The 23906-nt window shown below is 42.1% G+C and overlaps 1 protein-coding gene and 1 long non-coding RNA gene across 2 annotated transcripts in view; one reads left to right on the top strand and one right to left on the bottom strand.

The window, feature by feature from the left end:
- Positions 1 to 23906, top strand: part of ITGAV (integrin subunit alpha V) — a 92980-nt gene that overhangs the window by 58299 nt on the left and 10775 nt on the right. The window contains exons 12-26 of the mRNA XM_061608265.1: positions 817 to 1025; positions 3091 to 3282; positions 5090 to 5135; positions 6047 to 6154; positions 7091 to 7149; positions 8788 to 8942; positions 9502 to 9639; positions 10230 to 10297; positions 14111 to 14258; positions 16239 to 16331; positions 16548 to 16627; positions 18594 to 18674; positions 18796 to 18901; positions 19682 to 19840; positions 21372 to 21485. Of these exons, the coding sequence (XP_061464249.1) occupies positions 817 to 1025; positions 3091 to 3282; positions 5090 to 5135; positions 6047 to 6154; positions 7091 to 7149; positions 8788 to 8942; positions 9502 to 9639; positions 10230 to 10297; positions 14111 to 14258; positions 16239 to 16331; positions 16548 to 16627; positions 18594 to 18674; positions 18796 to 18901; positions 19682 to 19840; positions 21372 to 21485 (1756 nt within the window). The remainder of the gene's footprint in view (positions 1 to 816; positions 1026 to 3090; positions 3283 to 5089; positions 5136 to 6046; positions 6155 to 7090; positions 7150 to 8787; positions 8943 to 9501; positions 9640 to 10229; positions 10298 to 14110; positions 14259 to 16238; positions 16332 to 16547; positions 16628 to 18593; positions 18675 to 18795; positions 18902 to 19681; positions 19841 to 21371; positions 21486 to 23906) is intronic.
- Positions 3687 to 10810, bottom strand: LOC133376337 (uncharacterized). Its single transcript, XR_009760455.1, has 3 exons — positions 10392 to 10810; positions 10195 to 10313; positions 3687 to 5142 (listed from the first exon to the last, which is right to left on the bottom strand). It is a non-coding gene; the product is annotated as an uncharacterized LOC133376337 (long non-coding RNA).

Below are 23906 nucleotides of genomic sequence, written 5' to 3'. Positions count from 1 at the left end.
AATTTGTGACAATGTCCTAGAAAGGTTACTCATGTGTAAACTGCACTATAAAAACTGCTCCAAAGGTAGGTCGAAAATATTATTGGATAAAAGTATTATTATTTATTAAATGTATATCCCGCCCCTCCTCCCAGAAGGAGCCCAGGGTGGCAAACAAAACAACTGAAAACATTTTTAAGAATTCTTAAAAACAAAACATCTTTAAAAACATCTTGATAATATCTTTAAAATAAATCTTTAAAACATCTTTTTTAAAAACCCTACAAATAATTCCAACACAAATGCAGACTAGGATACATACTTAACGTGGCTAGAATGCAGCTATCAGTGAAGTGAACCTATAGTTCTAAGGCTACATACACACCATACATTTAAAGCACATTTCAATACCTTGTACAAGAAAAAGAATCATGGGAACTGTAGTTTGTTAAGGATGCTGGGAATTGTAGTTCCTTGAGGGGTAAACTGCAGTTCCCAGGATTCTTTGGGGGAAGTCATGTGCTTTAAATGTGTTTCCAGACCGGTGTTTACTGTGGGATTGGTATTCCTCACGCATGCAAGTTTTGTTTGATTTTTGCAGCATCCACATGAAATTGTTGCTATCAAAGTGCCAGCCTGTATTCCCCCTCTCCCATTTAATCTGGACTCACTCCCTTTTGGGGAAAATCCAGTAAGTTAAAGAAGCCTGGTGTTAATGACCCATTTGTGTTACCTCAATGACCCATTTACAAGTTTAAGTCTCCATCTGGAAGCACCCTAAATGTGGGATTCTTGCAGTGATTGAAGATCTCTCTCTCCCCCCCCTCTTTCCTTCAGTTACACAGATTTGCTTATAGGAGCCCCACTCTTTATGGATCGTGGTTCTGATGGCAAACTTCTTGAAGTGGGCCAGGTTGCTGTTTATCTTCAACAAGCCTCTGGAGGCTTTCAAAGTCAGGCCATGAAGCTGAATGGCTTTGAAGTCTTTGCAAGGTTTAGCAGTTCAATTGCACCTTTAGGGGACCTTGACCAGGATGGCTTCAATGGTAAAGTGTTAAGTCATTACTTTTGTACTGATTCGGTTTTTCAGTGTTGTAGGGAATTTAAGCTTTTTACTTAATGAGACAGTAGAGTTCAGTTCAGTTGAGGCTGTAGCAGAAACTGGTCTCTTGGCCTTCATTATGCCTAGAGAATAAGGCACATCCCTTCTAATATCTAAAAGTTCTTTATTAAATCCTGCCTGGAAGGAAAGTATTAAATCCTGTCTGGCAGAAAGATTGAGAAGTCCAAGTAATGCTTATCACCAGATAGCTGCTCCTCATTATCCTAAAAAGGTGTCAGCCATTTTGCCTCAGCTCCCCTACAGATGTTGACTATTTGGCAAGTGTGTTCTGTGATACGATTGGCTAAAAAGTGTCAGCTGTCACTCAACTGCAACATGGGCAGGAAAACTTTAAAGAGGGGGCTACTGCCCTGCAGTCTTTGCTCCTCATCCACCATCAGAGAAACCTGCAAGTGACCATCGGTTGTGTGTTACTCATGAGGAGACCAGACGTCTGCTTGTAAGTAGCAAGATCAAGGTAGATAGATTTGTGCTAAAGAGCAGCTTTTATTTTTAATGTTCTGCTGTGTCCATGTGTCCTCTTGCTCTTCTTTTTTATTCTTAATAAACCTCATATAATTTGGCTCTTGGGGTCTTCCATGCATCGTTGCAAAACTCATAGGGTCGTTATAACCCCCACCTCCCATGAGCCTCAGTCACTTGGTTCAGACTACAGAAGTATAGGATTGGGGTTGACAGAGAAAGATGGGTTGTTCTGATCTCTGGGAGAGACGGAGCTGTGCGCTTTGTAAGCTGACTGGGATCTTGGCATAGAAAAGCAGGTTTCTTTTGCCCCAGAAAGGGACAAGTAAACTGGATGCTATCTCGAGGTCCCCATCTAAGTATTTGTTCTTCCCCTCCTAGAATTCACTCCCATCTTGGGGATTGTAGGTGTTAAAGGCGGGGGAGTGGTGCAGGATAGTTTTGGGGCACAGCTAGGTACTTGTGCAAGAAAGGGCATAAGGAGACTCCCTAGCCTTCCCTCTTCTGTTACAGAGGCTAACTGCTAGTACAAACAGTACCAGATTAGATGGGCCGTTGTCTGTCGTAGTCTTAATTAAAGGTAGTTCTTCATAATATTGGCATCCACCAGCCATGTCAAACTGTTGAAAATGAATTCCATGTTTGTAAGATACAATCCCTTTTGGATAAGAACAGAAGAAAGCCCTGTTGGATCAGACCAAAGGCCCTTCTAGTCCAGCACTCTGTTTTCACAGTAGTCAACAAGATGCCTTTGAGAAGCTTGCAAGCAGGACCTGAGTGCAACAGTGCTCTCCCCTCCTGTGGTCTCCAGCAACTGGTATTCAGAGGCAATAGTGTCTCTGACACTGAAGGCAGAACAAATTGCAGCATCCTTCTCAATGAGCAATGGGCTTGCTATACAGACACTTTCGTTTTCAAGGCCTAACTTTTAATTGACAGACTTACAGAAGATACTTTTTACACTTCGAATACAGTTTCTTTTGAAGCATATTGTGTTTGAGACTTTCTGAGGAAGCTCACACTTCCGTTGACTCGGAGATATTTCTCTCGTATCTCTGAGTCCATCCCAGTCAACTGCATTGTAAGAAATTTGAGTTGGCAGCTCTTCACACTCAGAAGGAAATCCATGGATCTGAATGGAATGCAAAGCCTCCCACTCAGTGGAGGCTGGTACATTAGGGGGAATAGGGCTGTGCCCCACCAACTGTAGTCTGCCCTCAACCAGCCACTACCTGTCTTCCTTCCTATTTATATTCAGCCCAAGGTGTAACTGTGGGATTCCTCTTCTTTCGTCTCAGTGATGCCCTTGTAGAACTCAGAGGAGGCTGGGGCAAAACTAGAATTAGTTGCCTCCACCTATCATTGGCTCTGGCTCAACCTGTTGTTGACCTCTATGTCTTCTGCCCTATAGGCGCCAGCCAGCAATTCTCCCACTGACTCAAATATGTTGCTACAGAATCATTTGGAGTATACATCTTGATTTCTTTGTGTTTGGAGACCTTAAAGATTCTATTTTTGGTGTGTAGATATCGCAGTTGCTGCACCTTATGGTGGAGAAGACAGGAAAGGGCTGGTTTACGTCTACAACGGGAGAACCACAGGTTTGAATGGGGTGCCATCTCAGGTGCTTGAAGGACAATGGGCCTCTGAGACAATGCCACCAAGCTTTGGATACTCAATGAAAGGAGCTACCGATGTGGACAAAAATGGCTATCCAGGTGATCTTCCTTTATGTCAACACACACTCCTTATGTCTTGTAAACTAATCCAGTATTTAACCCACAGAGAGCAAGGTTAAGAACTGCAGAAGAAAGAGAGATTTTAGTGGATTTGGATCTTCACTAGGAATGAGTGGGTTCTCTCTGTTCTACTCTGTTAACATTCTGATATTTCTTAGGTTCTGCACCATTTGTATTGTGGAAGGAATTCCACATTTCAGAATGCTGATAATTGATTTCCTGCGGAAAATTGGGTACTAAAACCCCCCCACTCAATTTCCAGGGTTTTTTAAAGTTTTATTTTTTTAAAACACATACACAAAACTTTGCAATTGCAGAATCAAATAAAGAAAAAATAATAGTTTCAAGAATCTTTGGTGGGAGGAGGAAGTTTTTTTCTTTGCTCTTGATGTGTTTTTGACTATATAAATGCAGGGAAAGGAGCAAGAATCCCCCTTTGCTCAGTTTACAAAATCCTTAAAGTTTATCTCCAGAAGAATAATGATTTCAACCTTGAATTTGGCTTGGGGAAACATGTCCAGTAAAGCAAATCCTCATAATCTAGAACAAATTCCAGTACATGTGGGTTCTATAAGCATCCCTAATATTTACCCTTTGGATCCAAGTTTAAACACTGATCACCTTGCTATTTCAGCAAAAGCATCTGTGCTAATTCATAGATTGGAGATATATCGATGATCAGAATTGCAAGCCTTAAAATTCAAACAAGTATCGGATCGGAAGTTTGGTCTCCCCAGCTACAGAAGTGTTTAGAAAGAAGATAATACCCATGTTCATCTATGGGGCAGAGATATGGGGACATGTAAATATTGCCCCACTAGAGAAAATCCAAAATGCCTTTATTCGCTCAATCTTGGTAACCCCAAAAGGCACCCCTATTTCCTTTTTAAGGTTGGAGTCTGGTTTACATTCTATAGAGTCCCTGGTACATGTCGCCATAGCTAATTACTGGTTGAGGCTCACCTGTATGTGTGATTCTCGTTTACCAAAAATTTGTCTCACAGAACAGCTTCAAAATCCAAATTACGATAATTGGCTTAGCCGTTCCAAACAATCATTGGCCGCATATGGGATAAATATAGATCCCCTACCCTCCACCCCTTCCAAGAGAGCGAAGCAGATTTTGAAAGAAAGAATTCTCCTATACGCTAAAAGATGGGACCTTAGAGCCTCTACTCTCTCGGCCTTTTCTCTGTGGTATTCTTTATTTAAAACCACCTTTGCCACGGAGCAATATTTTAATTTTTTAACTATTCCATTATTGAGAAAATCTTTTACGGCTCTTCGATTCCAGTCGATGCCCTCAGCGTTGATTGAAGGAAGATACTCTAAAACTCCAATTCACCTTCAGCTATGTATATGCAAATCAGGGGAAGTCGAAGACATTGTTCACTACCTATTGAAATGCCCTCTTTATAATGCTCCGAGGTTTAAATACCTCTCGTATATCCTTCAATCGATATTAGATCTCCCCTCGAACAAATCTGTACACTCTTGGTAGGTAGTGATATTTATTTAACTTCCCAGGTGGCTTCTTTTGCCTTGGCTGCAGAAAAGATCAGAGCCAAACATCTAAAAACCCTGGTGGGGAAATAAAATACCTTTAGTCTTAGGTTTTAACATTTTTAAGTAAGTATGGAAGACCCTGGCCCAACACTTTACATATATTAAAAAAATATTTATTTAGGTATGCAATCATATTTTAAATGTTTTTAAATCGTGTATTTGCCCATATACTCATAAGTATTGGATCTAAACTCTCTATATTATTTTATTCTATTTCCAGACTTGATTGTAGGTGCTTTTGGTGTTGACAAAGTTGCCTTATACAGGTAAGTGCTGAAAAACAACAAGAGGGGAGAAGTCTGATGATAGTGACATTTTATTAAGGAACATAAGTTTGCTTCACTGTTAGAGGTTACATAAGGTAGATTATCTTGCTCCATGGTGACCACAAGAATATCTTGTGGTCACCATGACTACCACCCCCCCTGCTTTCTTACTTTGCCATAGTAGCTAACAGTGGCCAGCAAGTGAGGGAGGCAGTGAATCTCTGGCCATGCTGCTGCCTCCTCTATCTTGCACACAGCTACCTCCATGCATGTTCGTCTCTGGCCAGCTTGATGAGCAGTTGTGAGTAGCAGCAGCTGCCGTGCTGGGGTGTAGCCATGAGAACCAGACTGTATGCCCAAGGTCTGGTTTTCAGGAGCGGTGCATGAGGGTTCACAGTCAGTAGGTTTGCAGTCCTAACCTCTGATTGATAGGATTGAATGGGCATCCTCACCTTCTGCCCTTCATTGACCTCTGCCAACGAGATGGGGGGGTCTCTGCCACAATGGAGGCCCTACGACAGCATTGGAAAGTGCGGTAGAGAAAATGCTTCCACCACTGGATCCTAGGCGAGTCCATTCCTCGAAGAGGGGCCCAATTAGGACCTCAGGCTGGTGCAGCAAAAAAGGAACAAGAGGTGCCCCTCCACCTTTTCCCCAGGAGCTGGCGGGGCTCTAGTTGCAGCAAAGAGTCTGCCACTCTGCGCCTCCCCAGCCCTATTTGGGATTGCTCTGTAGCAGCACAGTCTACATGCCTTCTTGGAAGTAAGCCCCATTGGGTTCAGTGGGACTTACTCCCATTTAAGAGTTCATTCCATTGCAGCCTAAAGCACTGAGACACATACTGCATGGAGGAAGGTGTGGCTCTTCCGTACAAGGAACCCTTTTTGTTTACCGTTTGGTTCTTTCCCAAGGGCACGGCCAGTCATCACAGTCAATGCTGGACTAGAAGTTTCCCCAACCATTCTAAATCCAGAGAACAAAACCTGTGAACTGAATGAAAACCACCAGAAGGTTTCTTGGTAAGATGACTTCTTCCTGCTTGAAATATTTAAAGTATGGAAAGGCTAGCTAATGGACTGGGGGGCTCTTCAGGAGATCAAAGGAAGCACTGAGAGATGAAGGGTGAGAGGCATATGCTTCCTGGTGTTATCCAAGGGAGCTAGGTGCATAGTTTCCCCCTCTGGGGAGATCCTTAGTGTACTGATGCTCTGAAGCAGCAAGCATAGGCACAAATCCTCCTTTACTTCTATAAAATTGTAACAGCCTCTTCCCAGTGGGAAAAGGAGTTGATTCATTGTGTATGATATGAGGTCCCATTTGAACCCTGATCAGCGTTGCCACTTTCCCTATTTGAAGCCCTTTCCAAAAGATGGGTGGAGCAGAACATGGGGCAGAGCCAATCTACAGAGCTAGTATTAAGAGGAACGGTGGAAATCTGTCTACCCCAGTTGAGAGAATGGGGTCTAGTCGTCTCCGCCTCCTTGGACTAGGCCAAGGGGAAGGAAAGGGAGTCGCTTGTGCTTCATCTCTTGCCATTTATTTCAAAGTCCAACACAACTCTTGCACTCTCTACAGTATTGCCGTTAGGCAGAGTGAGGCAGGCGCCTCAGACGGCAGATGCTATGGGGTGGGCAGCAGCAGAAAGGTATTGAAGAACATCTGCACTGCCTGCACTGCACCCCCTAAGCTAGGTGTGGTGGAGGATGCTATCTCATCACCAGTCCTGAAATATTCAGCAGTTCAGTTGGCTTTGGTACATGCAATTTGCCCCAGAAACCCACACATGCAGCTGGATCTTATTGGCCACTTTTAAAGCCTAGGTCTGGGAGCACATTATTCAATTTCTTGTGCTAGGTATGTCCCTACTGCACTTGTGTTACTACTAAGTAGCCACAGTGTGGCCTGCTTGCGCAAAAGTTGTGTTCTGTTTTGATTATTCTTTAATTCTCCAACAGTTTTCAAGTAAAGTTCTGCTTAAAAGCTGATGGCAAAGGAAGTCTCCCCAGGGACCTAAGTAAGTTCTGGAGATTCAACTCACCATGCACTTCGGATCTGGTCACATTATCAACAGACATTCAAGTAGCAATATTTTCAATGTCAAACTCTTTTGACTGCTCAAAGTCCCGCCTGTATCAGGCATATGGAAACGTGCATGCTCTCTAAATCTTCCAGTGCAGATGTCACACCAGTGCTCACTTGTGTTGGTCTGTTGGCTAGAAAAATGTCCTTCTCTGAGGAATTAGTTAGCATCCTGCTTCAGGTGATAAGGATGCCAGGAGTCAAAGTCCACTTACAGGGTGATCCAGAGAGCAAGGTCAGGTTACAGTCCAAGGTCATTTTTTTTGGGGGGGGGGAGGTTAACAAGACATGCAAAGTCCAGTAACAGGTCAAGGCCATACACACAAGGAAGTCAGGTTCACAGCAAGGAAGCGCAGCTGGTCAAGAAGCCAGAGTACAGAAGTTGTTCCAACAACTGTCCCAGTGCTTTTATCCAGGAGCCTTCTAAGCCCTAGCTTAGGCATAACTGTTGGTCATAGGAGCTATCAGAAGAGTTGAGTCTACTCATGAGGAAGCAACTCCTCATGAATAACCCATTATTCTCGAAGAGGTCTTGGTTTCTAGACAGCCATTCTGGCACCTGCCGGCTGTCTGGTGCTGCACCTTCATGTGCCTGCTGTGGAGTTTGGAGGTGGCTCAGCCTCTGCCTCTGAGCCTGGGCTGTGTGTAGGAAGCAGCAACAGCTGGGATGCCGTAAGGCCTGAAGGTCTTGGCTCAGCCTCATTGCTATCTGACCCTGCCTGTTCCTCTGTGTGGTTCCCTACAGGGAGTACCAGGTCCTCATCTGATGAGGACTCCTCTAGCAAGGGCACGACTCATCTGGATGACAGTGTATCAGTATGGGATTCCCTGAGTAGGATAAAGGAACATGGATGTATCAAGGGCCATAGCAATAGGTTATAGGTAACTGGCTGGTAAAGTTGTGAAAATTGCATGAGGCGCAATAGGAGGAGATAATGAGAGCAGATAAAGTTGAAGAAAGCCAAGTGTTAGTAGGTTGTATACAACTAATTGTCCCATTTGCACAAGGATCATTGCTTGCACAATAGAACTTCCCCTCTCTCTCCTCCCCCCTCCCCTGTTACCACAAATCTGTTCCAGGTTTTCCCCCAACCCTCTGGAGCAGACTTTTTTTTGGGGGGGGTGAAGGGAGAGGAGAGGGAAGAGAAGTTCCGTTGCACAATCAGAAGTCCTTGTGCAAGTGGAACAGTTTCTTTGGATCCAACCCATTATGTGTAGCTGCTACTGGGTCTGGAGTCAAGCATATTTTGCACAGACATCAAGATGCTTAAGACCTAGTAATTGGAAACAGTTAAGGTAAAAAAACTGTTTCTGGGAAGAATAACTTTAGATTGCAGAGTGAGAGCTTATGTGGTTAAATGTTCTCCTGTAGAGGAAAAACTCCTTGCATTTAGAAAGCTAGCATGTTGGGAGAAGGACTAGACTGCCATCTCACATCGCCCACCAGTAAAAGTGTTAGATTCCCCTTGGTTACCACTCTTCTCTTTCAGCATCCTGCCTCATCAGCTGCTGCTATTGCGGCAGGGCAGACATAAGAAATGCTTGACTAAAATGCTTTTTCATTTGGTGACAGCTTTCCATGTGGAGCTGCTGTTGGACAAACTTAAGCAAAAAGGTGCTATCAGGAGAGCCCTGTTTCTCCACAACAGACAGCCTGCCCACTCTAAGAACATGACTGTCCCCAAAGGGGGCCGAATGAGTTGTGAAGAACTACAGGCATTTTTAAGGGTAAGAGTCATGATCCTATCCACCCACCTCCTGCCTTCTAGGTTAACTTTTGAGATGCCCAGAATTGGGAATCAGTAACATAAGGTTGATTGATTGATTGTGTTTATATGCCATCTTTCTGCCAAGGCACCCAATGCAATTTACACTGTTAAAATACAAAAACAAATAAATGATATAAACTGTATGGCATTGATCTATCTAGCTCAGTGTTAACAATGACTGACGGCGACTCTCAGGGATTTTCAGACAGGGATTTTCCCCATCCTTATCTGGAGATGCCGGGGACTGAACCTTTTGCATGCAAAGCAGATGCTATGAGCCTTCTTTTTTGATGGAAGAAATTTTACAAAATGGCTGTCTCATTTATTTCTTTAATTCCATCCTTTAAAATATTTACATTTTAATTTTCAATACCGTTTCCATTAATGTGTTGGATAGTCACAAGCCTTCCTAGTAGACATCTGATAGAATTCGAATTCACTAAGCTGACTATAATTGTGCAATTCTCATTATTATAATTTTTTTCTCCAAAAACAACCCAATTTTTGTTCCCTTTTAGGATGAATCTGAATTTAGAGACAAGCTTACTCCAATTACCATTTTCATGGAATATCATCTGGATTACAAAACAGCTTCAGATTCTACTGGTTTGCAGCCCATCCTCAACCAATTTACTCCTGCTAACGTTAGCAGACAGGTATAGTGCTGAGAGATTTAATGGCAAAATGCACTTTAGCACCATCAAGTTCTCCTAACATTAATTCTCATTATTGTTCTTAGAAATGCTTGAATGACCTGCCCCATACAGGCTATTTTATTCCTTGGATGTGGTATTGTAGTGAAGATTGAAGTAATCTAATCTTCACAATTCAGAAGAAGGTGATTTGTAGCAAATAACACTATTCTTTTCCCCAAATCAGCTATGAAGGTATATTTCCTTATTTTTTTAAAAAAAAAACATTGAGCAAGGGTGAGACTGATTCTCCTCTACACTTTAAAGGGGAAAAACGGTTCTCAGTTGTCACTCCCTCTTTTTCAGTGCTGGATAGCATATGTGCACTGTTGTTTGTTTAAACAGCAAGGAAGGAACAACTTGGTACTTTACTGTTCCCTCTTACCATAAACTTCATTCCCATAGGGAAAGGGTTTTGTGTTACTAATGGTAACTTTAGCACATACGGTAAAAAGCAGGGTGTTTATATCATGCATCCATACTCTGATAAAACCTGAACAATTAAAGCCTCAGATATACCTGATTCTTCTTCTTCTTCTTCTTTACATATTTAGGCTCATATTCTCCTGGACTGTGGTGATGACAATATCTGCCGTCCAGATTTGCAAGTAACAGTTGACAGGTAGAGTCCAACAATTCTGCAAATAAGGATTATTGGAAAGACATGTGACCCAGTTTAGACAATCCCACCTTAAGACACCAAGATATAAGAATACCTTTCTCTCACACATGCAGCCCATTTGTTCCTTCCTTTATGGTCCAAGCAATCAGAAAGCCTCTAATTAACAGTGCTTTCCCATTTCATCTGAACCAGGAAACTGAGGTTATTAGCTTCAGAAACAGCCAGGGTATTAAACCAACTTCAAACCATGGTTTAGTATCCTAGCTTGATCTAAAGCTGGTGTCATGCCTCCCTCTGAGGACTCAACAGAGGATGAAGGGGAATGGGAGACCTGAGACTTGAAAAGGGACGCAGGGCAGAGATGCAGCTCAAGACCCTTTGCCATCAGACAAGGAGTAGAACCTTGCTGGAGCCATCCTGTCAGATTCAGAGACCAACCAGGAAGCTACTCCATCCCCAGCAGTGGAGATGCCAATGGGTGTTGGAACAATGAGGCAATCACCCCATTTAAGAACCACAAGCTCTCATAAGAGGGAAGGCTGATTGCAAACACCTGGCCTCAGATGTGGAGCTTAAAAGGCCGTGAGTGCCTTGGGCTCTTGCTGGAAACAACGTCGGACCTCTGTGGCAAATCGTCACCAGTCCTGTTCATGAGCCCATGCCTTCAACCCTGTCTTGCCTGATTGGACTTGCGGACCCTGACTCTGGACTGTCCCAAGGACGTGTCTGTTCTGCACTCTCTCAGCTCTTCCCACCCAGTATCCACACTTGCTGTTTTTGCTGGTCTCTTCTCCTCTACTCAAGCCTGACAGATTTACAGCCCAGCCGCTGGCCATTATCTATTAAGTACTTTACTGCAGCTATAAATTATTTCAGCTTGGCCAGCAGAGACTAACAGCTGGTAACCATTGTATCCTGGTTTAGCCAAAATGGGATACTGTGATTAATTTGAGGTTCCCTGGTTGGATTGTTTGTGCTGCAAAGGAAAGATCAAAGGGGCTGCATATATGGGGAAAGGGCTCTTCCATATCTTGACTTTATATATGCCAAGTTATGATCATTTGAATACAGCCATTGGTCTGCTGTGAATGAGTAGAGTGCTAGTGCACATTGCCAAATCAATCGCGTTCTTTTCTCCCTAGCACAAGTGGGATCAAGAAACCACAAGCTCATACCTGAAACTCATACTGGAAGAGTTGTATACTATAAAATTACAATGAAAATGAATTAATTTTTTAAAAAACCCACAAAACTTGGTTGCTGTGACATCTGAACTATCATTCATTGTTTATTTGTTTCCCTACAAACCACAGCCTTGAAGCCAAGGATTTTTCTTGGTTTTCCCATCATGGTTTGTATGGGGAAAATAAACCATGATTACTGGTCTGGATGTTGCTCCTACTAGCACTGGAGCAATTTGGCAGCATGCACTAGCATTCATCATAAGCTAATGGCTTACTGTGTTGTCCAAATGCAGCTGTTGTGGTGGTGTGTTAGCTAAGTCTGTTGTGATGTGTGAGAATGAATTTGGGATATTGAGGTTCAGTGCTGTAAAGTTAGGGGCAAACCACACATTACTCCTGTACCTTTTTTTAAAGAAAGAAAAACCATTTGGAAAGAGGAGATTTAGAGCAGAGAAATGGCAGGAGAGGCAAGGGGTGCTTAACTTTTTAGCTAACTACTGTTTTCATAGAATCATACAATAGTAGAGTTGGAAGGGGGCCTATAATGCCATTGTGTCAAACTTCCTGCTCAATGCAGGAACCCAAATTAAAGTATACCCAATAGATGGCTATCCAGCTGCCTCTTGAGAGCCCATCACCTCCCTAGGTAATTGGTTCCATTGTCGTACCACTCTAACAGTTAGGAAGTTTTTCTGGATGTTCTGGATGCCCTCGGCAATGATCGAGAAGAGATCCTGGCCCTCCTCTGTATGGCAACCGTTCAAGCACTCGAAGAGTACTATCATATCTCCCCTCAGTCTTCTCAGGCTAAACATGGCCAATTCTTTCAGTCTCTCATAAGGACTTTGTTTCCAGTCCCCTCATCACCCTTGTCCTCCACTGAACCTGTTCCAGTTTGTCTGCATCCTTCTTAAAGTGCAGTGTCTAAAACTGGACACAGTACTCAAGATGAGGCCTAACCATTGCCGAATAGAGGGGAAATAATATTTCTCATTCTATTTTCTCCCACGTGACTTTCCTTCCTGTAGGAATTTCAAATATTTATTTGCTGCTACAAGCATGAATCCTGAACCCTGCAGAGAAAAAGACTGATAGGGAGAGAATTCAAAGTGTCACAGACAGTTAAAGGGTTAACCACTCCCTTCTTCCTCTACCATTTCTCCACTCTTGATTCACACCTCAAAAGTGCCTCTTAAAAACACACACACATTAGGACAACATAAAATGCATTTGCATGTGATGAGTAGCATGTGATGAGTAGCTATCCCCTTATATCCCATCTTCATGGGTTGCTGCTGGTTCTGTGTAGTTTTATCCAGCAGAGGGCACTGCTGTTTTTATATGTATATTTTATGAGGCTTAGCTCTTTCTAATTAGTTTGTATGTAGGATGGCTAGATAGGACAGGTCTTGTTCCTTTGACAAGCTGCATGTACTGTGTCTACATTCCTTCTTCTGCACAGCAAAAGACCATCTTCAAGCCCTCCTTCTCAACTCTGAGAAGTATCTGACTGCTGTTTAGCTGGAAACAGAAAGACATAAAGCTGGTTAGGAAGGGGAAGTTCTGTTGCTCAGTGGCAGAGGACATGTTTTGCATGCAAAAACCCCAGGTCCAACCTTTGGCATCTCTGAGGAGGGCTGTGAAAGACTCCCTCCTGAAGTCCTTGAGAGCCTCTTGTCACTCAGGTAGATACAACTGAATCAGCGGCCCGACTCCATGTAAGTTCCTATGAGATGGGCCTTGGTTTGCTTGATCAAAGTACTTCTTTATAGACTATTATCAAATGAGCAGGGGCCCTGTCTTCTCTTATAGTCGGCCCTTAAATTGTTTTTGTACAGTTATGTGTAATGTCCTTAGTAGTTTAGAAATGAAGTTGTTTCTGGGAGCATCTAGGAGAAAAATGCAGTGTTGTTTTTCTTGTTCAAATGTCTTCTGCTCAAGTCTTCTGCCCTTCATCATGGCAACGTGTGTGTGTGTGTGGTGACAGTGTTGGTTCTGTAATACCCTGGTGTCAAAGAAATGTGTTTGTGTTTTAATGCAAGAAATGCCTTATGAAGGATGTATCTTTCAGTTAACAGCATACAGTGTTTAGTTATTTTTGTTTGCTCTTTTTGCGTATTACATTTAATGGACATCCATTTTGCACGTGAGCTTCAAAATATTCCTGAAAGACACCCTCTTGATCTAATGACTGCAATGTCAGACTAATGCTGGGCCTGGGATCCCCAATTAGCACCTTCAGACACCCCACTTGGTGCCCGTCCAGGCCCTCTGCCCCTCCCAACTTTTTTAATTAAAGTTTTTAGGTGTTGTTGCTGCTGTTGTTCGTTGGCTGGGGAGGTTATCTGTTTGCTGGAGTGGGGGTAGCCTGTTTGGTTTGGTTTTGGTCTGTGTTTTTGAGGTGTGTAGGTGTTTTGCCTGTTTGGTAGGGGTGGGCAGGGTTCTGAGTACTGGCAGTCCTTCTTCTGTGGAATGGGCCTTTTGCAGTATTCACAGACATCTTGGTTTTCCAGATGTGCTGCCAGGCTCGTGGTGGTGGTTGGGACTATACTAGGCTATGATTTTAACACAGCCTTGGGAACACATTGATCTAGAGCGCTCCCTTTTGTTCCATGTTGGTCTTGTGCAGTGATCAGAAGCAGATCTATATTGGGGATGACAATCCTTTAACCCTAGTCGTCAATGCTCAGAACCTAGGAGAGGGAGCCTATGAAGCTGAACTCTTTGTTACTGTCCCACCTCAAGCAGACTTCATTGGCATAGTTCGCAACAGTGAGGTAAGTCTAGTGAGAGTGCTGTGAGCAGTGTTGATTGACAATTGTTTATTGTATCAAGTTTATTTCTATATCCCACCTTTCCTTGAGCTTAAGTTCTCTCCCTCCCCATTTTATCCTCACAACAATCCCAGGCTATGGTCTGAAGGCACATGAGGCCACCATCTCGCTGAAGTTAAGCAGGTCTAGGTCTGGTCAGTGTCTGGATAGGAGACCGCCAGGAACCACATGTATGCTGCCTTGGGTTCCATGGGGAAAGAAAGGTGGGGTATAAATGTAACCAATAAATAATAAATAAACAACCCTGTGAGGTAGGTTATGTGTCTAACCCAGGGTCACCCAGTCACTTAGTGGGGATTTGAACCTTTGTCTCCCAGGTCTTAGTCCAGCACTCTAACCACTACAGAACACTGGTAAGGCTGTAATTAAAACCCTACAGCACATTGGGAATTCTAGCTCTGTGAGATGAGCACTCACAACAAACTACAGTTCCCATGATCCTTTGAGAGGAATCATGACTATTAAAGTTATGTAAGAATGTTTTAAATGTATTTTGCAAATGTGACTGCATTCTCATCAAGTGCTAGTTCAGTGTGACCCAAACTTACACCTGGGAAACCTTTATTGCCTCTTGGACCCTGTTCCTTCAAGATAGGCCTCAGTAATTTCAAATTATAAATACAATGATTTTCCTCCTTTCAGTATTTTTCCCTATATGGCATTTAAAGCAAGGAGGAAAGTGAGACCATGCCCTTCCTTTAAATTCTCACTGCTTCTGTCTTGAGCTGCATTGGCTATTTGGCTTCATCCTTTTAGTTGAGCATATGGTGGTCACTATCAGTGGACCTGCCAACTGGAAATATAAAGCTGGATTATTCTCACCCTACATGGCAAGGGAAGGGTCTGCCTCGCAACCATGAGCAGTGTGTACATATCAAGCAGCCATATCAAGCCAGGCTGCTAAGGTAAAGCTATTTCTGTTGAGGTGCTTAGAGCCACACATTTGGTAATTAAATTAATTCAGGCTCATCCTCTTCCAGCTTGGGAAATGAACGGGCCAATCCCAACAGACAGGCACCAACAGTGTCTTAGGTGTCACTGTCTTATCCCTAACATGACAATTATTAAGCCTGTACAACTCAAGAAATGCACCAGAAAATTCTGCCACTGTCAGAGCTCCTCCCTATGACATATTCAGGATTAACTTCAGAGTTGTTAGGAGGTACAGTTAATTGTTATCTTAAAATATGTTATGTGAAGATTTAGGAAACCAATTTATACATGAACTTTTTTTTAATTATTTGAAAAGTTTGCCATTCCATTGCCTAATTCCTGGAGTCATCCACTAGAGCAGCGGTTCCGAAACCCAGACTCCCCTTTAACCCACACATGCAGTTGGAGACCTATTTCTTAATTTTTCACCATATATCTTATATGGTGATAGTGCTGCTATTGCAGTCCACCTTAGATCAGACCACAACGCAGTAGTAGGTCCCAACCCACCAGACCAATGCACTAGAGAACTGATGTAATGTCTTTGCCTTAAACAAAACAGCATTGCCCATTTAGAAACCATTTTAATGTTGTGTATACAATACTGAACTTGGACCTGGCTCCAAATCCCTCTTTAGTCATTTTCACAATGGAACAAATCACTCTTTCCCTCCCTCTTTCTTCTGGATAAGTGTGTGTATTTAGGAATTGCAGCTGAATGGATTATTTTCTCTGGACCTGTAAAACACACGGGTGATCTTTGGACCATACACAGTAGTGGAGAGACAGCTTCTGAACCCTAAAATGTCATGTTTCATAACATAGAGCCATTCATAAAAATTGAGAATGTTAAATAAATTAATGTAGACTATACGTAATGTCATATACTGTATGTCAGAATGAGAACTTTATGTGACTTTTTAAGGGAATGACAGCAAGTATAGTGCTCTTCTTTGAAAACAGTCAACTTTATTTCCTGTTTCCCTGCAGGCTTTAGCAAGGCTTTCATGTGCATTTAAAACTGAGAATCAAACTCAGCTGGTTGTCTGCGACCTTGGAAACCCTATGAAAGCAGGAACAAAAGTAAGAATGAGTGATTTACTAAGATTTACTGAATGCTTGTTTACTGTCCTTAACAAAAACAAAGGAGAACCCTGTGCTTACAAAGGGGCTTGCTGGTTTGGGAGCAGTATGTAAAAAGCATCATCATCATACTGAAATTTGGTTCAATAAGCCACACAATGGCTTTGAGTCTTCACACTGTCACATATTAAATCCTGTACATCTTTTGTGCTCAAGCTTTCAGCCGGTCTTCATTTCAGCGTTCATCAAGAATTTGAGATGGACACCTTTGTGAAGTTTGATCTACAGATTCGTAGGTAAGGAGCACCCCTCACTGTGTATATTTACCTGCCTGCCTAATAGGTAGTCATTGAAACAGAATGACAAAGAGGCAGAAACAACTTCTTCTTCTTCTTCTTCTTGATGATGATAAATAGCATAACGAATGGATAGCACTCTATAAGGATATCAAAGGTGCAACAAATAATATGGAGTTAATACTTTATTTTTAGGAAAAAAATGCATTTCCAATTTCATGCCATTGACATTTCTTTTTAGCCATTTTTCTCAGTGGTGTCATCAACGAAATGACAATTAAGGAGTTTCTTGTACCTGTGGCCTCTGATGGTCTTTGTATTTAAAGGGCCATTGCCCCTGTTCTTAAAATCTATTGTTTTGAAAACATGCAGTTTGCCTAATGTCAGTCAGGCTTGCATGCCCAATACATTACTTTTAACCACAGGAGCTTAGATCCTCAGCACATTAGTCCACGTATGCTTTAAAAGGAAAGTACAGTATTGATTTGCACATCTCCAAAATGGGATACACAGAGTGAGTGAGTGAGCGGGTATAATGGATTGCATTCCTCTTTCAAATGACTATCTTAAGACCAATGAAAATGAAACTTCTGGCCAGAGACAAACACAATTTGTTACCTGAGGCAAAAAAATACAAATTATGCCCCCTCTCCAAATACAAATGTATTAATTAAATTGACAATTTGTTACCCTTTAATGCAGGTATGGGGGACCTGGAGTCCTCCTGATGATGGTTTGTTTTGTTTATATACTTCTCTTCTTCCCGAAGTAGCCCAGGGCGGCAAACATAAACTTATTGGACTCCAACTACCATCAGCCTCAGCCAGCATGGCCAATGATTGGGGCTGATGGGAGTTGACCTCCAATAACATCTGAAGGGTCATTAGTTTCCCACCTCTGAGGTAATGGGTATCCCCAAATTTGCTCTTTGAGAGAGGCCACCTAATTCAGGACAGACAAAGTACTTCATCACATAATGCATAATTTATGGAATTCACTGTCACAAAACACAGTAATAGCCAATAACTTAGACAGCTTTAAATGAAGATAAGAATGATTTATTTATTTTGAGAATAAGGCTGTCAGTGTTCAGAACCAGTGTTCCAGGTTCAGAGGCAATTTGCCTTTCAGTACCAGTTGCTGGGGAGCATCAGTGAGGAGGACTTCATGCCCTGCTTATGAACTTTCCAGAGTTCTGGTTGCCACTGTGGGAAACAGGTTGCTAGATTAGATGGGCCTTTGGTCTGACATTCTGAACAATTCTTACGTTGTTATGTACTCAACCTAACATTAGTAGGGCTGGCTCTGCTTTGGACACATGGAGCCTGCCTTAAACGTGCCTCCGCAGTGTGATCTGTCTCCATGTATTCAACTGTTGATGTACAGAATACGTCCACAAGGGTTGGGAGATTTTTCTTCACAATAAAATGTTTTTGATGTTTGGTTGTAGACATTTGAAGTGATGTGAAGAAATCCCCTAACTCCATTAGTGGGCTTCTGTATACAAGAAGGCTGCCTTGAAGATAGCTGCCAATGAAGAGCAGTTTACAGTGGCCTTAAAGTGTTAGTAGTTTCCCATACACCAGCCCTGAGGACTATACAAATGAAGTGAGAAAATGCCCAAGCTCCCTAAGGGCCAAGCCACACATGACGGCAGCAGACCTGCATGTTTACAAGGCATTTTTTCACATGATATGTAACTGCAAGGTTTGATCCCTATCTTCATCAGAGTCAGCAGAGTCTTAGATATCCAGTCCTTGGATGCTCATAACTGATGTAATAAAAGAAGGAAGTTGTCAGGTAGGAGCTACTCCTCAGCCATCACAGGAATAATAACTCAGCTAAAATGGCCTACTGGATTTATGGCGCATTTCTGGAGATACTCTTTGTAAGGCAGAACCTCCAACTCTTCCTTTGAGCAGCAGTGTATGACTTGACTTGCTGTGCCATTGCATTGTTTTTACAGCTCTAACCTGTACAACAATCTAAGCCCAATGACATCTTATCAGGTAGACCTGGCCATCTTAGCAGCTGTTGAAATCAGAGGGTGAGTACTAATCTTGATACCGTTTTAGCCAGTGCCCTGTTTTCCTTAATTTGACAATTACGTGGCTTAACACTGCATGCTTGGTGTCTGACCATTATTGTGTGCTTCTTGTGTAATTTAGGGTTTCTTCTCCTGATCACATCTTTCTCCCAATTCCCAACTGGCAACCCAAGGAGAATCCAGAAACAGAGGATGACATAGGGCCTCTGGTTCAACACATCTATGAGGTAAATCTGTGCTCAAGACTGTAACCGGGAAGCCATGCATGCTGGTGTCATGGCTTACCTCTTGCCACAATGGTGAGCTCACCAAGTGACTTTGTGAGCTGCAAGCCTACAGAGTGAGATCCAGCTGACACCTTAGTACTGTGTGCAGTGATGTCACATATCATCATGTCCTCAGGCATTTAAGACCACTTTTCTGCCTCCCTCGTTCCCCAGAAATGGAACAGAATCTTAAAAGCACTAAGCTATGTCAGCAAAATTTGTTACCCACCAAGCCAACTCACTGAGTGGTATTCAGTACTAGTCCTACTCAGATTAGAACCACTGAAGTTAATAGACATGAATAGCTTAGATTAATAACTTTAATGGGTCTACTCTGAGTAGGAGTTAGTGGAATGCAACTCACTATATTTACCATGGCCTTTGACACCAGAGATGTATATTTTTAGGACCCACCCTACTTTTGCGATTCTAATTTGTTTTAAACTGTTTTTAAAGTTTTAGTTTAAATTGTTGTAACTCAGCCTGGGTCCTTAGGGTGAACACTGGGTATTAAATATTATTATTATTATTATTATTATTATTAACAATATTATGTTTATTATTAATTAATAGCAACAATAATAATGTGGCATAAATGACATAGGACTCTCATAGGCAAGCTGGTGCAGCATAAGCACAGGCATGCACCACAATAACCATAGGAGGGGATAAAATTGTATTGCAAGAGTGAAAAGACCATCATTCTTCATGGTCAGTTTGTTTTTTCCTTCTTCTTGCTAGCTCAGAAACAATGGCCCCAGTGCCATCAGCAAGGTGATGCTCAATCTTCAGTGGCCTTATAAGTATAACAATAACACCCTGTTGTATATTATGAAATATGAAATTGAAGGGCCCATGAACTGCACTTCTGATATGGAGATTAACCCACTAAAAATTAAGGTAAGTTGAAAGTCTCTTCAGCTTATCTGTGTGCTGAGTAGTCCATCTGTCCTATACATTTACAGCAATACGGATCAATATTAATAACTATAATGACAGGGAATATTCAGTTGCATCATAATCAAAAGGAGGGGGGAGGGGAATCAGACAGTTTAATGGGATGTCAGCTTGTGGATTTCCAGTAGGGAATGAATAAACATACCTAATCATGTAGATATGAGCAATGACCCGCTCTGTAAAAGGTGACTGAGTGAAGCAGCTTCAATGAACAGCTGGAAGGATGCACTTCAGCATACCCTACAATTTCACATAGGATCCTGGGTTGAAACAACAGAATAAATGCTGCAGCTGCCAATGCCTGAAGCTGTCTGCAGTATTAGAGTTGTGCCCTAGCAGCCTCTGTGACATAGCATGGGATCTTGGGTTCCACTTTTCATTTTCTTGATTTCCACCTGCTTCCTTTGGCCTCATCTATCATGGGTGGGCCACACCTAGTGGGTGTGGGGTAAGGTAGGTTCCACTGAACCACACATTATTATGGGCCACAAGTTAACATGGTTTGAGAAAACTGAAAACAATAAATATAAAAATGCAGTATCACTACACCTTAGCAAGCAATTTCAGAATGGCATTGTATGATGCAACACTGCGTATCATTATCAGGTCAACATGTCTCCTGTACAGTGGATTACATTTTTCTTTACAAATTGTTCTCAGATTGTTTTCTTGCATAGACTGAGGGCAACCAGCATGTCTGACCTGTTCAGCAGCAGAAGAAAAAAACTTACTTCAGTTACATGTCCCAGAGAGCCTTTTCGGTAGATCATGGTGTTGATATCATCCCTTTCCTAAACTGTGGTCTAATGTACTTCTGTGGAATATAAATGTTCCTTTATTCCTCTTCAGCAATAATTGCCTTTTCGTAGAGGTATAGAATAGATTTCATTATATTTAGTAGAACCCTTGACTTATGAACATCTCTAGATATACAGTATTTTATATGTTTTCAACATTTCACAGAGACTTGCTAACTTGTTGTGTTTGCAACATCCAGGGGTGATGTGTTCACACATCACTGACTGTGTTTCATGAAATATATTATTCCTATTGTTCTGATTGGCCTATGTGTTTGCTGTGTGATATGCACTGCCATATGAAATTCTGCCCATGAAATTCTGGGTCTGGTTTACCCCCCAAGATCAGTAGTTCCTCTTTAAAGATGTCACAGTGGAGTTGAAATCTCTTAGCAGGGCATGGATTCCTCAGGCATCAAAGTCAAGACAGATATATTTAAAAAGTAAAAATAAAAACCCTATCTGTTATCAACCCATGCACCCACTCTTCTAGTTCCATTTTGTGTTGTGGGAACATGGCTCTGCTGTTTGTGACACCAACCCCCAGTTTTACCCCACAGTTCATAGACCTTTTTTGTATATTTTTGGTCTCAAATTCCATTGTATGCTGTTCACCCATTCACAAAGTGTTTAGGGGTGCATCTGTACTGATAGTCACACCTTTCTCGATGCTGTAGGTGTTGACTCCTCAACAAGATGAAAAGAATGAAACAATTAACGGAGGAGATAGCCGCGATCACAGTATCAACCGGAGGGACCTGAGCGCAGTTGAGGGAGATGTACAAACTCTGGTAAAGTCTGTGTACTGATTTCTTTGCAAATACTCATTTGTGGGAAAGGTTTGAGAACTTCGGACATGTTTCGTGTGTCATATTGGATTGCTCTGTAAAGCAAATGCTGCCATAGGTGTGTTGGCCTGATGGATTGGGATGGACAGGTGGGTTAGGGAAATAATGAGAAAAGAGGTGAGGCTGCTGAGCAAGCTGGTGAGATGGCCCTTCAGTTTGCCCGCCTGTCTTTGCCTCTGGATAAAGATCCCTGGGCTGCACGGCCTCACTCAGGGCGGACCAAAATTGTTTGGATGCTTTTTGTTGGAGCACTGGCCTGCCATATGGGACCCATGCAGTCCCAAACATCCCAATTAATACAAAACATTCAATATGGGGCATTTTTACATCTCTCTCTCTCTCTCTCTCAATATGGGGGTGCTGCTGGGGATGGAGAGACTCAAAACTGTATATCTAAATTGTTAAGGTACCCCATGCTGTCTGAAACCATGGAGAGCTGCTGCCAGTTAGTGTAGGCAAAAACTAAGGTAGATGGACCAGTGATCCAGCTCAGCATAAAGAAGTTTCCTATGTTCCTATGCTTCGCTTTGGGATAGTGGGACTTCCATTAGCAGCCACAGACATGCATCATTGCAAGGAGAATGCATGATTCATTTACTTCTCTGTCATGTGTGTGTGTGTGTGTGTGTTTGTGTGTATGTTTGTGAGAGAGAGAGTTATATAGCCCCCTTCACATCATTAATATGAAAAATCCTCCATTCAGAGATGCATGTGAAATACTGATGATTTGCCTTTAAGTGTGTGTGTCCAGCTTTCCTGAAACCTGCAAATTACATAGCGAATTTATCAGTTCCTATTCTGAATGAAAGCCCAATGAATTAGTGGAGTGGGCACAATCCAAAGTGTTGCAGATACGGCTCTACAACCTTGTATCCCTTCTTTTGCTGGCCTTGCTTTTGGTTTGATGCTAAATTGCACAGCCAGAAATGGTTGCTGCTCTTAGTGCCAGAGGTGAAATAAATAGCTAGCCAGGACTGTACCAGCCCTAAGATTCTATGAAAGATTCCTAAGGATAATTTTACAGGGATATTAGCATATATTGCTTATTATCTTACATTTCTCCAATCCCGAACCTCTTAGGGCCTATGTATTGCAATTCTAATTCCTTGGAATGTTCCGCTTAGTGATTCCTCTGACAAAATTCCTTACAAGGAATGATTTATAACTACTACTTCATTTGAGTCAGGCTGAGCATGCAAAGCCACTTCTGAGCTATTGAAATATGTAGGTGTAACTCACAAGTTTACATGTGTGTAATTGCTTTGCATGTTACAATTTTCACCCTACACATGACTTAGATGTCCAAGAACAACAAAATCCTAACACGCACAAATAGTGCACATCTGTCATCCAGCTTACAATATCTTCTTCGCCACTGGCATATCTCTCTTCCCTTCTGCCTTTGGGTGACGGTGATGGCAACTTGAAATGCACATGCATGCCTGCTACTGCAACATTTTTTCCATGATCAGGAGGAAGAGGATACAGCATTACATCAGCCGCTGCAGTGTAGCAAGTATTGGATTTTAATGGCCCTTGCAAGAGATGATTTAATGCTGCATGTTTTTCACACTTAAGATGCCTGTGATATATGAGGTGCAAACCTCTACAACTGATTGGCCAGTTTGACAAATAACTCATTGTTCTAAGCATTTCTCAAAACGGAAAAGTCAAGGATCCTGGGATTCTAAAATATTGTGCTGATGGCTTACCTTTCTATCTTGTGCTTTCTTAGTTTGGGGTTGCTGCCTCCTGGCTCAAAAAGCGCTTTATCATTGTAGTTGTGATGAAAGGGAAAGCACAGAAAAGAGGCACCTTTCTTCCTCTCTGACTTAATTTTGGAACTGTATGTGCATAAGATCACAGAACATGGATGTGTTACCCGAGAATGAAAAATGGGCTTTTTTAAAAAACAAAATCTGTATTCTGAATTTCCAATGTGTCACACGAAAAACAATTCCATCCTATACCAAAGAACTTTGGAAGCATGAACTATTTCTGCTTCTTCTGTCCATCTGTCCACATCTCACTCGAAGTGCACATTAGTCTTCACCCCTGGCAACAGATAAGAGCTGGAAACATGGTTGAAGGAGATGCAAGTACTGTAATTCATGTGTCTTCCCTCACTGCTTCTTTGAAGCATCCAGAGTAGCTGACAATCTCTTCTGTAGCTAAAAAAAATGGAGCAGAAAAGAAACCAAAATAACAAGCAAAAATGTTATTTCATGTTAGTCTACTTGTGCTAAAACATCTTTGTAAAAATATAAAAATCAATTGATTTTAGTTTCCATACATTTTTATAGTGGAAAAATGTAGGTTAATTTAGCCAGAGAGATCTCATTAGAATGGTTCAGCAGCTTATGG

This window comes from Rhineura floridana, chromosome 2, assembly GCF_030035675.1.
Source record: "Rhineura floridana isolate rRhiFlo1 chromosome 2, rRhiFlo1.hap2, whole genome shotgun sequence".
Taxonomy (NCBI): domain Eukaryota; kingdom Metazoa; phylum Chordata; class Lepidosauria; order Squamata; family Rhineuridae; genus Rhineura; species Rhineura floridana.
Note: the sequence above shows the minus strand (reverse complement) of the source record. Positions and strands in the feature narration are given on the sequence as shown.